Source organism: Saccoglossus kowalevskii, chromosome 18 (genome assembly GCF_978046115.1).
Source record: "Saccoglossus kowalevskii chromosome 18, keSacKowa6.1, whole genome shotgun sequence".
NCBI lineage: Eukaryota > Metazoa > Hemichordata > Enteropneusta > Harrimaniidae > Saccoglossus > Saccoglossus kowalevskii.
In genome coordinates this window covers 22,194,041-22,210,674 of record NC_140658.1, presented here as the reverse complement: position 1 = coordinate 22,210,674, position 16,634 = coordinate 22,194,041, and the positions used below count along the sequence as shown (strand labels likewise).

The 16,634-nt window shown below is 34.9% G+C and overlaps 1 protein-coding gene across 1 annotated transcript; it reads right to left on the bottom strand.

The window, feature by feature from the left end:
- Window positions 1–15,206: 15,206 nt before the first annotated feature.
- Window positions 15,207–16,421, bottom strand: LOC102803042 (growth hormone secretagogue receptor type 1-like). Its single transcript, XM_006824124.1, has one exon. The coding sequence runs from the start codon at window positions 16,419–16,421 to the stop codon at window positions 15,207–15,209; it is 1,215 nt and encodes a 404-aa protein (XP_006824187.1).
- Between the last annotated feature and the right edge of the window lie 213 nt (window positions 16,422–16,634).

The following is a 16,634-nucleotide window of genomic DNA, read 5'->3' as shown; positions in this document are numbered from 1 at the left end:
TCACTACCATATGCAATAAGGGAGAACCTTATGCAAGATATAGAAGATATGTTAAAAATGGGAGTAATCAGGAAGTCCACATCACCCTATGCCTCACCGGTGGTGATTGTAAAGAAGAAGGATGGATCGAATCGCATATGTGTAGACTATAGGAAATTAAATAAGGTCACTGTAACCGACCCTGAGCCAATGGTAACAACCGGGGATATATTTCAGATGCTACATAATAGGAAGTTCCTGTCAAAAATTGATTTAAGTAAGGGTTATTGGCAGATACCAGTAGCTGAAGAAGATATACCAAAGACAGCATTTGTTACTCCCGATGGAGCTTATGAACTTTTAAGGATGCCATTTGGAATGAAGAATTCGGGAGCTACTCTGGTGCGGGGAATCAGAAAATTATTGTCAGGTATGGAGGGGGTTGGAAGCTATATAGATGACCTGATAGTTTATTCAAGCTGCTGGGATGAGCATGTTCAAGTATTATCTGAGTTGTTACGAAGACTGAGGGCAGCGGACATAACAGCTAGACCATCCAAGTGTGCTCTGTGTGCAACATCAGTAGAACTCCTGGGTCATGAAATTGGACACAATTGGGTGAGTCCGAGTCCGACAACATGACAAAAATTCGAGAAGCGCAAAGACCAGCGACCAAGAAAAGTGTCCGATCATTCTTTGGGCTGGTCATTTACTACAGAGACCACATCCCCTTATTCGCAACTATTGCAGCACCCCTGAGTGATCTACTAAGGAAAGGACAACCAACAAAGTTGTATGGGGAGAGGCCCAGGAGAAAGCATATAACACTTTGCGGGAATACTTATTGGGCAAACCAATTTTGAAGTTGCCAGACCCACAGAAACCATTTGTGTTGCGGACGGACGCGTCTCAGGTAGGAATTGGAGCAGTACTTATGCAGAATCATGGTTAGAAGCTTCATCCAGTTGCGTGTGCAAGTAAGAAGTTATCCGATGCAGAAAAGAAATATTCAACTGTAGAAAGGGAATGTTTAGCCATTGTATGGGGCGTGAATAAATTTCGCCTATATTTAGCCGGTGTGGAGTTCATTTTGCAGACGGATCATAAACCATTGTCTTACCTGGATAAAGCCAAGTTTGCAAATGACCGAGTGATGAAATGGGCGATGACTCTGCAAGGATATAATTATCGTGTTGAGGATACTCCTGGACGGGACAATGTGGTAGCGGACTACCTGAGTTGATTGATGGACCGAGGAACTTTTGAACAGTATAGTAGAATGTTATTCGTTTATGACTGTATTTCATATTTTATTATATTCTACTGCATGTTATTTTCGAATTTCTGTACTCAGAGCTTTATTCAGTTCGATTTGATATATTGTATTGTTGTTTTATTTGAGATTGTTATCGTATTCGTATCATTGTCGTCGTCGCTAGCCATGTAATATTATATGTTATACTATTCTTGAGAGGGGAGGCATGTCGCATACGACTTGTTTACCACTTCCGTGTGACTGAGAATGTTCTAGAACCGTACTGTGTCTGGGTGGAATTTTTAGAAGCTGGTTGAATAGGTAATAGGACACTGTAGAAGGCAATAGAAGGTAATGGAACATTCTAGAAATTTGTAAGTTCCAGGCTCATTATGTATGTTGATGTAATGGTCTATTTATAGACAGTGTGGGTATATATAGGGGAGTTGTTCAGCACTGAGATCAGATCGGAGATCTCGTTGAATTGTATTGGAGTTTAAGTATCTAGTTATTGGAGTAGTGGAGTTTTACCGCGTTATTGTACTTGATGTTTGCAGAGTATAATAATACCAGTACCAGTTGAAACCTCATCTGTTGGCTACGTGTTCGTATTTTATCATCGCCGCCAGGGAAGTCTTTTTGTTACTGTTACCATTTTGGTATTTGGACCATCACACCTGTACTATACCAATTACGGTAATATTACGTTGCGTGTGACACTGTGCTCGGCCATGCATGTGATTCGCGAACACGTGTTCATAATACCGATAATCTTATTTTTTTTCATTTTTAAATTAATGTTTTGTAATCTTATTAATTTAACCAATATTATGCGTTAAACGTCTTTTCATCTTTTTTTCACATAATGAACTGAATGAATTCGCACTCATTTTGTCATTCTGTCATACAGCGTTTATGACTACTGTAATTCAGTCCATTAATATCTTAGACAACAAAGTATGACGCGGACATTGACTCGTTCTACTTTAAATCATCGAATAATGCGCTATGAAAAGTGATTTTATGTATCGTGGTGATCTGATCATACGTGCCTAGACTGGGTAATTTTAAGATATAAACCTATTCTGAACTCGTTATCTAACGGGATATCAGAGATTCCGAAATATGATACAGTCAGAGAATATATGGGGTACAAATTTTAGCATAATATAAAAATGCACTGCGTGATTGGTTTATGAAAGTGCAATAAGCATGATTTTTTTTAATCTCAATCAGTGATTATTTTGCTCCAAGCGATTTGATATTCTAATTTGAATGCCCAATTAGTCATTTCCATATATTAAATATGTGAAATAAACTAATTTTATTATTGTAGGTCTAAGTGATTGACTCAAATAAATAGTGTTTCACAATTAGCCTAAGTTTGGAATTTCACTCACTTTTTTATTGACATTGTTTTCAAGCGCAAAACGAAACAGGCTAACGGGAGTTCCAAACAACGTGATTTACGGTCATTTATGAAGAAAGATAATAAAGGAAACAAGACGTGAATTTCAATGTGAATACAAACATTTTTAAATGAGAGTCAAGTAACCACTAATTACATTACATTCGAATAACATAATCACACATTATCGGCATATGTATGCCATTGCAAACATGTAAACTCGATCAATAACATCTTGAGTGAGAATCATGGAATATAGTTAATGACGATGTAATTTATTCTAGAGTAATATGTTATATATTCCCGCGCTATGCATTGAACATATTTTGTATCTCAGTTGTTTGATGGAAAGAGGTAAATGCTTCCAAGTTGTTATGATTCTGGTGAAGCATTACTTTCATACACAAATTTAAAACGATGTGTATTGGCAATATATTCAACTGACTTTAGCATCAAATATTAAAGCCTAGTACGAATGATAAATTTACAAATCTTTTTTTCTATACGCAACTATGGGCAAACATATTGTGGCAAAAATTCGAAAAATGTACAGCCGATTTTTGTTGTTTTGTAATTAAACAAAAAGATATTCCTTACCATTACAATCTCAGATATACAATATGTCAACTATGTTTTCAAATGCATTGCACATCACATATCACTTGTTAAGACTATTTTCAAATTGTGACGACAGTTTTACCAGTTAGTGAAATCCATCAATTAATACAGTCCCCAAAACACTGTATAGTATCGACATAATGAAGTTTATCACATACAGGTGATAAACAAACAATTAGAGTAAGTGTTATCTGGCAAGCGAGTTAAGTCCCCATTTCCATGCTCTTATTGTTTTATTATTTTGATGCGCATAAACTAGAAATAAGATTTTGACTACATGGAGTAAAATCTGAAATAGTAGTACCACATCGATATTTATATAGCATAGCATTCAATGTACCTACAAACGGAAATGACGGTGTTGTGTTTGATGTATGGTTTGTGTGCAAGAATCACAGACATACCCATCTATTAATCAAAAATCAATAGTCGTACAGAGATTTCAACAAAGTACAATGAACATACAACACTAACAGTATACATGGAACATTTACATCCTTGAAAAGTACAACGTGTACAGTAATACAGAATTAATGTGATGCACGAGAGGAAATGGTAATTTACAAGAAATGTGCAAAGAATCATATATGGACCTCAAGTTAAGACAAAAGTAGTGATATCATGTGTTTTCAAAGGTCACATCATACTCTGCTCACCGGTACGTAGAAACCGCCGTATATCAATCTAATTCAAAGTGTTTTGTAGAAATACTACCGATGGGCTACCAATGTTCACGAACATCTAAATATGAGGCAAAAAAAAACTCGATTACGTTTTTATTTCAAGTTCTGCTGGATGTATATCATAGAAGTACACTTATTGATGAAATGATTGTTTTTGACAAGTTTATCATCAATATACCAAAAGGTGAAACTGAATGATTTAACTTTTCTGAAAAAGTTTACCTCATATTAGAAAAAAATCGACTAGCAGGGAAGCGCATATAGTTGATATTGAAATGCAAGTGATTTGTCGAAATGCATGGCTACCAAACTCAACAGATTCGTAATCAATCTAATATTCAAGAATACTGTTATCTTCCGTAAGTATAGTTTTTGAATCAGTTACATCATGACACATTACATAGTTTTGAAATCGACTATGCAATTCAGCTGTTTTAAATATCTTACTTGGGTATGGAATAACTACAATAACATGTTGGGTCAACAGAATTTAAACGTGTTATTCTATTCCAATATATCAATTTCACAAATATCGGCGATAACATTTTTTGTTCATAGTTGACGTGGTATTCAGCCTAAGGAGAGATTCACATATACATATATTCATGTGAAGTGAAAAAAAAACTATTGATCACTATGCATGGCGAATAAAATATTAATCGTAGCTACATCATCAATTGCACAAAAGGCGAGTTGTTTTCCTTAATCACTCCTTAATTTCTTGATTTAGGATAATCTGCCAGTCATGCATGATTCAAGTAATAGTAACGAACCAGTTCATCATTGACTAGGGATTAATATGACAGGCTGGAAATCGATTTTGTAATTAAGAAGAGTCTCAACAATCTCAACAAATACACAAGATTCAATTAAGGGTAACGAACCTATTTTGCAGTGAATCGGAATAATAAAACAATACCGTATTTTGATTGGAAAACTCCAGGGTGAAGACAATACTGGTACCGTATCTATTACTATTGTTCCTAGTGATTGCAAACCTGTATACTAGGTCAGCAATGGTATCGAATCCAATCGGATCAAATTAGATCTGGGAAAAAATGAACTGATCAGTAAAGGTTTCACTTAAAATATTAATTGGAAATTACATCGCCAATCATATGACAACCATTTTAGTGAAGAATCTATCTCACAGTGAATCGAGAATAATTCGACAAGCTGGAAATTGATTTTGTAATTAAGGATAATTTTGAAGTCTCAACATATATGCAAGATTCATTTAATAGTAACGAACATATCTTGTAGTGATGCGAATAATAATACGACTGTAACGCATTTTTCTTTAAAACTCCTGGATAAAGATGGCAACGAATCGAATTGGAAATGTTAAAAAATGAATGTTAAAATAAACTGAGCTGTACAGATTTATCTTAAAATATTAATTGAAGTTACATCGCAAGTTACTTCCTTTGGCACTTTCATTGTAATTTGGGATAATATTGCGTCCCAATATATATGCACGATTTAAGTAACAGTAAAAAAAAACTATCATGTAGTCCATCGAGAATAGTATGCCAAGCTGAAAAACCATTACATGATTTAGAATAATATGTCATTGCCAAAAGATATGCACGTTTTAAGTAACCATAACGAGTTTATCCTGCAGTCAATCGGGAAAATAAAAAAGACGAGTACGACTTAAGTGATAGCAACGAACCTATCCCGCAGTGAATCGGGAATGATATGACAGGCTGTACAACGATTCTATGATTTAGGATAATGTGGTAGTATAAACAGGGATGCACGATTTATATAGGTTTTCAAGTTTCTAGAATGAATGAAAATGTTCATCGCAATATGATTATGCTACAAAAAATGATTGTAATTAAGTGAAATAAAGTCTCTCAGTAGTTTTATGGTAGACAGTTTTTTACCAGGACCTGTTTTACATAATACATAGTGATTCACAGCAACTATACAAATTATGCATTGTGTTTCTGACCAACCTTGTCAGGAATTCCTCAATCAAAACCCTTTCAATTTCTTCTAGGAAGCTAAAAAATACCGGGACGCACGTTGTGCTTTACTTCAAGTTCAAAACAAACAGCCCATCCAAACACATATAAACAGATACAATAAGATACAGCGCATTCAGCGGTCATACTAAATGTACAAATAGAATATAGAGGCATGTTGTGAGCAAAATAATCCTTGCAACGTACTCAAAGATAACATATGCATTGACTTCTTAGATTTGAAATGGGGATACTAAACAGTGAGCGGTTTTAATCCATCATTCATGAGTAATATTGGCTTAGAAACACCACAGCCAACATATTGCAAAAAACAAACAAACAGACCAGTGAAATTAACCAGTTTAAATGGCTCGATATTACATGACTATTGTATATGCACTTCACGTACATTTTAGACGTTTAGTCACTAGTTTGTATTAATATCGACTGACAGTTTATTTCGTAAAAGCTTCGGTGGCAGGATATTATTACTGATGCCCTTAGGTGTAAATGCGCGTCGAACCATCTCTTAGATTTTCTATCTTCTTATATATAATGAATTACGTGTAGTCGTAATATTCCAATTTACCGTATTTTTAACACTCAGGGCTGCGCATGTGCTAAACAGATGATAACCCGATATCAGTTATTCATAGGATCGGTTGATACTCGTGGCGTCACTCACCTAAAAATCTTGGATTTAATATTTTACTTTTTAGTATTAAGGTTTGTTGTTTATATTTTATCAGTCGTGCATAATAAATGATAAAATTGTGTGCTTTAGTGAATAATTCAGCATAACCCCTACATAATCTGATTGTACATGGTTATTGGCACTTTCCTGAAAGAACAATAAGATCATTACACCATTTCTATGATGAGTTAGATTGAGTACTACTGTTGAATCGCATTCTGTGATTTCAGAACTTTCTCTTTTATCTCCTCTATAGGTCAAAGGCGTCCCTATATCCGTGGTTATCTATATATATAATGTCCTCTACTAACATTGAACTACAAACTAAAAGTAATTGGCACATGCACTTTTTGACGTGTTTCTTACGTTCAGTATCAGTTTACATTAGAATTGTATATTTGTGAATTATTGTTTTTAACGTCTCGCAAAAAATTGTAACTGAATTACATAGTGAAAAAAAAGAATACAATATAATCGTTCCAATACACACAATCCAGTAATGGTAAGTGGTAACATAGAAGCCAATAACAATATGTATTAAAATGTTTGTTTCAATCTTTAAAGTATATTGTTTATTAAAAACCCTGATATACGTTTCTCAATACAACAATGACCACAAAATATAAAGTTAAACAGTAACTTAATCAACAGTAACAATTGTTGTACTGTTGAGCATACAGTACTGGCATATACGTAATCCAACATGGGGGGGGGGGGGGTACTTGTCATTGCAGATAATCGTAAACTCTCCAAATTATTTCAGATGAAAAATGATAATATGATTAATAATTTAATTTTAATGTTTCATTCTATGACACCGCGAAATGTTGATATAGTAAAGTACTTTCCTTATAGCAGCCGAAGCTAATATGTAAATTCAGACCATTTTCCATGACATTTCGAACCCGAAGGTTTCAAATTTTCTGTTCCCTATAATAATCTAGTCATTCTGCCCGAATATTAATTTATGCAAAACAAAATAAAGAATAATGTGTCGAATGCTGTATCATGCGATCACATGTGTGTGAATATAATCATTTGAATAATAATAATAAAATATTGGACGAAATCACATGTGCTTGAGTTCGTTATGGGTTGACAGGAAGTACATTATTACTAATGCATTGTCAAGTTATTATTACCAATGAATTTGACAAGTTTATAAAACAGTAATCGTAAAAAAAAAAAAACTGAGTGTGAAGTGTCGCTGGCATCGGCTCTGGAATCTGAATAATTATACGATATTCTCGGAACGCATTAACTGAACGAGAATCATGCAGGTATATCAATTTTACCCATACATTGCCTCACAAGTACGAGGATTGCACGTAGTGTAACGATGAACGCAACATCACGCTGCTAATATGTGCCAAGTTGTACATGGTGACTGAAAATAGCACATACCTTCATTATCGCTGATACTGATATGCTCATTTGGCGCATCGCTCCCGCACGCACTTGCACTCAGCTAAGCGTACGTGAGAGCAAACGATGACATCACAAATTTGTCTCAATGTAATATTCACACACAACCGCGCACACCTTGTTCTTAAAGGGGAGCAGAGATGTGGCTTTTGACACTCTGTACATGAAATCTGAGATCTATGAATGGATTCTGTCGATAAAAATAACTTGTATGTGCTGCGAAATGCCCTAAACATCGGGTATAAAACGGGCTGTGAAGCAGACGGCAAACTTCCGCTTTTCCTGGTGTCATTTCGCCTCTAGAGGGCCAGTCAAATGACGTCATCAGTGAACAATGATAATTGAAGCCATTCATGCTAGTACGCCAATCCCATAGAAATGCTACTATGAAAGACCTTGTTAACTGACTACTTAAAAGTTGAAACATGGCGAAATGTTGTGCGCATGAATGCCATAACGATTCATGTTAAGTTTCTCGAAATCGCAAATAAAAAATCACGTTGTTGGTTGCGAAAAATCGGCGGAAGAAGCCACACCTCTGCTCCCCTTTAAGTATTTTGCAGCGTGTTAGCTGACTATTAACGCTATGGTCATTCAGAGCCTCGCTGCAGTGTTGAGGTCGTAACATTCACTGGTATTAATAAAAATGCTTGCTGTAATATAATACTTACTATCTGTCTAGAGACTGATATTACCACCATTTTTATCATGATATATTATTAGCTACATTCATATCAGTTTGAAGGTTACATTGTCATTGAGTATATTGTATTTTGCGGTAAATGTGTTTATCGGACCTTATCATTCACATAAAGTCTGCTTTTTTGTTTTACACACCGAGTAAGTAGATACGCATAAAAAATGTTCAAGTTAGATAGTTAACTGAAGTTGTAATAGGTCGCATTTGCTTCTAGCTGCGAGCTTTATCCTTTCACGTGTATTCTGAAGTCAAAAATGTAATACTAAACGTCTGAATAACAATTGTAACGCTGATAATCGAGTTTGTCTGACAATGTTAACCATCGATTAAATACTGCTTACACATTGTGCCATTCTGGTGTATCGCAACTTTTGCACATTCTAACGATACTATTAATTAGGTTGACAATACTTCCAGATTTAAGTACGTTACTTGCAGTCGTCGTTAATTCATTTAGATCGTATTGCCTAACTAAACTATACAATTACTCTGAAATAGGTTTATGTTCGTGTAATGGGATTGACAACTGAAAAATTCCAACGTACTTGCCAACTTTTAATAACTGTTTCCTTGTTTTTGTGATTGTCTGGACTGACTTTAGAGTTCTTTTTATTCACTGTGCCGTGTATTATTATTCTAGACTTCAATTTATGATGATGATGATGGTGATGATGATGATGATGATGATGATGATGATGATATTGATGTGTCCAACCACGACCCAGTATTCCTCGCCTTCTACATGTTTTGCCAATGCCGCTTTGTCTATCAGTCCACTGTGTGTACATTGTTTGAGCATGACCCTTTTATCTTTCCAGTAGATTTGCATTGATAAATACTTTCTAAATGCCGCATTTTGTTATTTGCATCAACCTCGTTTTACAAAATTCATATTAACACCCGTTAGTTACATGATGATCCAGATACATAACATAAATTATTAATATAAAGTTATCACACCATTAACACTCTTGTCTTTTGCGCAATTCCCACATTGGTTGTCCGTTGAAACACTCACAGTATATACATGTGTAATTCTATATTCGAGACTGAGTATTTATAGTATTTAACGTGGCCAGCTGACCCTTATCATACTTATGGAACAAAGCTTGTATTGCATGAACTTTCAATATAATGTCAAACCTAACGCTCTAGACAGTCTTTACATTAATTTTAGTCAATGATGAAGTTTCAAATGTTATATCATTGTGTTGTTCGTTGATGTATTGTTATTAACATGCATTTTAATAATTCAAAATGACGTTGTGCCTTATTTTAATGAAACATAAAGTTATTGACACGGCAGTGTGTTTACGTCATATCGCCTAGGCTCTAAATCTGATATTGTAAACGTGGTACCCATCTCACCTGCGTATACGCATGTCCGATAATTTTTATATCGTTAGAGAATTACCTCACTAAGCAACACACAAAAACAGCAACATAGCCACAGACGTATTGTTATGACTTTATTGTCTGAGCATACTGTTGTTATTTTATCGTTATTTTATCTCTTCCACACGTTCTATAGCCTCCTACGATTACGTCATTTTTATATTTAGCAAAAACTTGTCATTTTGAAAAACGCTATTCTGTCAACCTAGGAGACAACATTTCGTTATTTATAAAAATTTGATGGTAAAACTTGCTTTTCAAAACAAAATGTTACTTTAACGTGACTGTCATTCTATGGACTTGTTGTAAGCATACACCACCATGATAATATTCTCGTAATAGGTAATTTTCCGTACAATTGCGAGATCTCGCGAGATACATGAAAGACGCGCGTCGAACATCTGTCGTAAAAATCGAACGATTTGATTTTAAACTCGAATTTCTTTAATATTGCTTCCGAATACCCTTACTTAATCGAAATTGCCTATCATCAAATGTGGACAGCACATTATTAAGCATGGAAATGTCCCCAAAATACTTTCGCGTTTGTCGAATCCCACGCGATGTTTGACGCCACTACGACGCTATGACCTTTGTTTGTCCTGTTTTTACGTTCTATTTCACGCATAACGCGTGATTCTCGCAGTGAACGGGAAATGGTCTATTGTGTATTAGTTACGCGTAAGGTGTGTGAGAGAGTCTAGACAACACAGAAAAAACAACGGGCGTACATAGGTAAATCGCCACGGAAGTGAAAGATATCACGCAATGTATGAATACAAATTCCTGAATTGAATACTATGCATTGACGTGACAATATCACAGATATTTCAAATTAAAAGAATTGCAACATTGCTTATAGTGAGCATTGTATAGCTTTGTATACGTGCGTGTGGCTTGTGAATTTTCAATCACAAACTCAGAAAAGAAATGTGTCATTGAACGGACACATTGTCAGGAAATATCCTTTCCCATTCATACATATAGCTTCACTTATTATGTTATAGAATTAATGTAAAATACAAACCACATGGATTGATATCTTTTAATTTGGAGCATAAACTAAAAACAAAAAATTGTGTTGGTTGATCTCGAATAATGACATACGTAACAGCGTATGTTAAGCACTGATAAATTAGTTTAAAATTAGTTTTTGTATACTATTCATACGAGTAATTCATACGCGTTTAACTGTATCGCACGAGGTCCGACAGACATGCAGCAGACGATGGAAGATTCCCGGCCAAACAGAAATGCGTGAAAAGTGCACAACGTTATATGCTATCCTGATGAATATTTATTATTCATGTCGTGATTATGTCACTAAGCAGTGAGGAAATATACTTTCGAGAACTGTTATTGGATATAAATGAATATACAACCAATCCCCTATCATTCGTGTATCACGGCGCTTTGAATCCCGGTACAATGTGGCCATTAACTCGCGTAAACATACTCGTAGAGATGCGGTAAATAAGAGTAAATTTTTAGGCATTTCATAAATTATTGGTCAACAATATATTTAATCGATAACATCAACAATAGTGGTGTCATCTCAATATTGCGGAGACCATATAGTAGCCAAACGAAATAAAAACTATAAAATTCTTCTTTAATTATTTTTTATTTTAGGCTTAATGCCGACGACTCCAACCTGTTTCATTTCTCTGTCATGATTTATATTTTCATGTATTTCGGTGAGGCCGCTTTTCGCGGTTATAGCGACATTCACTGGTGACCCCTGGATGATCCACACCTGCTCGTGAACTTGTCATGATCAGGTTCATTCGTATGTTAGGGAATTAGTGATTGGAACAACTGGCTGATATAATGGTCGACTATGGAAGTTGGTTAAGTCAACGACGCGCATATAAGTATGATAGTTATGTCCCGACATCCGGGGCAATTAATCTGACATTATGGCGTGTTGAGTACTTTGCGTGATTGGCTATATGTGTGAAGGCCACGCCTTATAGTCTTTTAACTTCTCTGTAATTGGCTAACAGTTGGAATGTGAATAAAACCGATCTCAGTTAGTTGTGGCAAGCTCTCGACGAGGCGCAGTCTTGAGGCGGCCGTGGGAGAGTAACCACGCGGCTGAGACCAAATGTGACACGATTCGATTCTCCGTGTGGTTTTGTTCGATAGAAAGGTGGAGAATTCCCCGAACTTGGTACCTCTGACGTGAATGTTTATTAACACTCAAATTAAGCTTTCACATCTCACATAAAACTCACATCTCTTTCTCAAACAAATTTAGAGTTCGGGAAGTTAGCCCGGTCATGTGATGTCAACAAATTCACAATAATGCTAATTAGACAAATTACATGTTGATTTGGGGTAATCAAAATATCACAGTTGAGGGCATTCTCAGGAATATCACATTAAATGAAACTGATTGTACTTATTTTATTGGGATTCTGATGAACAAACAGCTAAGATGAAAAAAAGCATATTGATGGGGCTTGGAAAAGGATATTTTTTATAGATTGAGATTATTTGTCTCCCAAAGCACACTAGTAATGTTTTACAATTCATTTATTTTACCACACATTACGTTTGGTCTGGAAGTATGGGGAAGCCTTTTTAAGTCCTATCTAAATGCAATATTTTTGATTCAGAAAAAACTAGTTCGTCTTTTATAATCCAGTAAATATGGTGCATATAGTACCCCTTTATTTAAAAAAAAAGACTTGACATCTATAAAGAGTTTGAATCCCAGGTTGGTATTTTTGTTTTTGATGCATTGCATGACAGACATCACAGTTTACAACTTAGTTGCCAGGAATACAACAATATTCATGTGATACCAGATCCAAAACATACAGCATTCTCCATCTACCAACATTTAGAAGTAGAATGAGCCAAACCTCTATCAAGTGCGTAGGCTAAAATATTTGGAATAATATTTCACGAGGCGTTAAAAAACACCACTCTAGATATACCTTTAAAACGAATATAAAAAATATCTTTATATTAGCACTTTATATTTATTTTTTTAGTTTTCATTAGCACTTTTAAATATTTTGTTTCTATACAGCTAATATTTCACAGCCTCTTGATAGTCATTAACAGTTTTTGTTTATTGTAATGTTGACATTGAAAACTGAGCTAGACTAGTTGTTTGACAACTATCTTTCAGTCTTCTTTTCATATCTATTCTTAATTTGTTATTTATCTTATACACATAAATATATTATTATTATTATATTATTATTATTATTACATGATTATGCATGTTTTGTTGGATTGCCTTTTTAGCTGAGTCGATGATTCAATACTCACAGTGTACATTACTTATGTGGTTAAGTAAAACTGGACTAAATTTATATAGTTTGATCTAGTTTCCCTTATGTTGATTTATAAATTGCAATTTGATATATATGTCTTGTTGGCATTATGTGTTGATTACCAGTGTAATATTTTTATTTTATTTACATTCACTCACTGCATTTTTAAAATAGATATCTTCCTTTTTTGTGTATGATGAGTAGTTGTATTCATACAATTTAAACATGTAAAACAAGCGGCAACATATTTGATAGTGAATATATGATAGTTATTTTTCTCAAAACATAATAACTCCATTCATACTGCGATTGTCAAAATCAAAACATTTCGACGTTGTTCGCCGAATGTTGCCACTGAAATTATGAGGCTTTATTCTATAAAACACTTGGTTAAACATTTAAGACTGGGTTAAAACACGTAAAACCCGGCGATGCATGTTCATACTAACGTAATTGGCCAAAAAACACGTAGCAACTAAAATTCACTTCGACATATACCAATTTGCATACATGCAAATTGAACATGAAATCACGTGTATTTCATGATCGTGATAAAATGTTGCGCAATGGTTGAATACACTATTTGAAAACATTAATGAAAAGTGAATCACTCAATGATCGAAGTATTTTGTAATAAATCAGTAAAAATAACAATGACGTTATTCTGCATAATAAAACAAAGCAGTCGTTTTAATCCCAAAATATAGTTTCTAACAAAGCACAATACAGCGCACAATATTACAAATAGTAGTATACAACTATTTTTTTATTTAGTTTAAATGTGTTTTAAATCAAACGATATGTATGTTTCAGCTTCCATAGTTTTTATGACTTTGTTAAGAAAAAACAATAAAGTTTGATTTGGTATTTGTGGAAATCATAACATGCTCAGGTGCAGGTGGCTATTAATTACAGCGCCCTGTCGTCATGGTAACACACGGTAATACAATTAAGAAATGCAGTGAATACATCATCATACAGCTATTTATAAAAAAAAAGCCATGTAGTTTTTTCACAACATAATTCATCCAGAAACGATCTGTGCACACAAGTCGTAGCATGTTAACACAAGAACATAGTAGTAAGGTTATGCAACCCGCTACTTACATAATTAAAATAATTTAAATATTCACAATGTGTAATATAACATATTGATTATACAGATTTACGTTTTTGTTTACAAACAATATACAATGCAACTGGGAACACTGCGTCATTTATAAATGTATACATGATTACAATGTAATGTTGCATGTAATAATTCAATGTGCCTACTCTCAGTACCAGTATTGCATGTGCAAAAACACTGATAATAATGGTTCGCGGTAACCTGCATAGCATACTAGATACAAATAACTAGAAAATAAAACAGAATGACATTGCCTTCGCGTATCACTAGCAACAATAAATGAAAAGTCAGTATTTTAAAGATTGGACCTATATATCAGTTTGACTTATTGTCAGCGTATACATATGTATATAGCATTTGAAGATGTGATTGTAGAATATGTGTGAAATATTAAAAAAAAAAACGATATTGATATTTATAAAGCGTACCAGTATGTGTAGATTATCATTATTGACACTTGGTATCTCTTAATATAGAGAGTGTTCGCGCTTGTCAACAACATTCAAAAATGAGAACGTCTACCTATTTACAAAATAATTGTTTGTTTGTCTAGCGTTTGTTAACTGCAACTGTACTGTTTATAGTATGTAATTTTAAATAGCTTTCAAGTTCGGGAATTCCACCAGCTTGACGAGGCAGGCTTGAAAAGCAGAAATCTTAAGTATGAATGATAGGCGAATGAACGCTCGAGTTCAAGGGCAAATTGTAGGTAGTTGTGGTCAGATTTGTTGTGTTGTTACAAGTGGTCACAGATGTCATCATATACTCTTGTTGACTGTTATTGCCATTGTAACTTTCAAAGCATCCGAGCGTAGCTATAAACGCCCTCCTATATTGTTTATTCAATATGCCATAAACAATAGGATTTATTGAGGAATTCACCATCGGCAGCCACCGAACTAGTTCATTCCATCCCTGGGGCATGATGATTACACTGTTTGGATGTGTTGTGTTGTATAAGTAGCCGATGGCCAGATCTAAATGATACGGCAATAGGCAAACGAATAGCACACCCGCCGTCACCGCTAACATAACCACTATCTGCCGTTGCTGATGAAGCCTCTGTTTCAAATCGTGGGCGCTGACTGAATATTTCCGAGCACTTTTCTGCAGCTCTCTTGTCGTTAAAACATTAAGCAGAGTAATAATCATGACCACTAACACAAATGCAATTATCGGCGTCAAACTGTGTAATATGCCATCAAGAGGTGTCCAGACTCCAGAGAAACAATTGGAATATGACATCTGTGACGAAATTGTCTCGTTATTCGACGGCCATATAATACATGTAGTGTACCACTTAGTATAAAATTGGAAGATTGGAACAGAGAACACAATACCCATAATCCATGTAAGTATGATAAGTTTGTATGTTCGAGACTTGGAACTAATTCTATCAGCCTTAAACGGTTTACAAATTGCCATGTATCGTTCGAAGGTCACTAACACGATGTTAAACTCGGAGACGAAAAGACAAATATCTAGAGCAATGTTCACAATAAAACATCCAACCGGTCCTAGGAAACTTTTATCGTGTACGACATCAGTTGACAGTGGTTCACCGACTTGCACTATATAGTATAAACTTAGAAACATACAGTCTACGATGGCTTGGTTCGATAGATACATATTAGTCAATGTACGCATGGCTGACACTTTGAATACTACGTAGAGAAACAGACAGTTGAGTATGATACCAAACGGACATGTAATCGTAGCTGGAATGATACGGGTTAGCAATATATGCTCGGAATCGTAGAAAAGCTCTGGTGTACCTGGTGTTATGTAGATATCCGTGAGATTTTTCTTTCGCGCATCGATGACACACTGGTTCTGGTCGACGATATCAAAATACTCACTGCTGGTATTCATGGTGTTTATCCTATGATGACTCTACTGGTTATATATGGCCGATGCTACCTGGAGGCGATGATAACACAGAAGTGAGCAAATACATCAGATCGTAATTATATGGAAATGCGGGTGATATGACGCGATAAACTAGAACGAGAATGCAACATGTATACAACACTGATCGCTGAAGTAATATGAGAGCGGTACAATACAAATAGTGGAGAATGGGTC

Coding starts and splice junctions, on each gene's coding strand:
- LOC102803042 (XM_006824124.1), bottom strand. CDS start 16,421: ATGAATACCAGCAGTGAGTATTTTGATATCGTCGACCAGAACCAGTGT.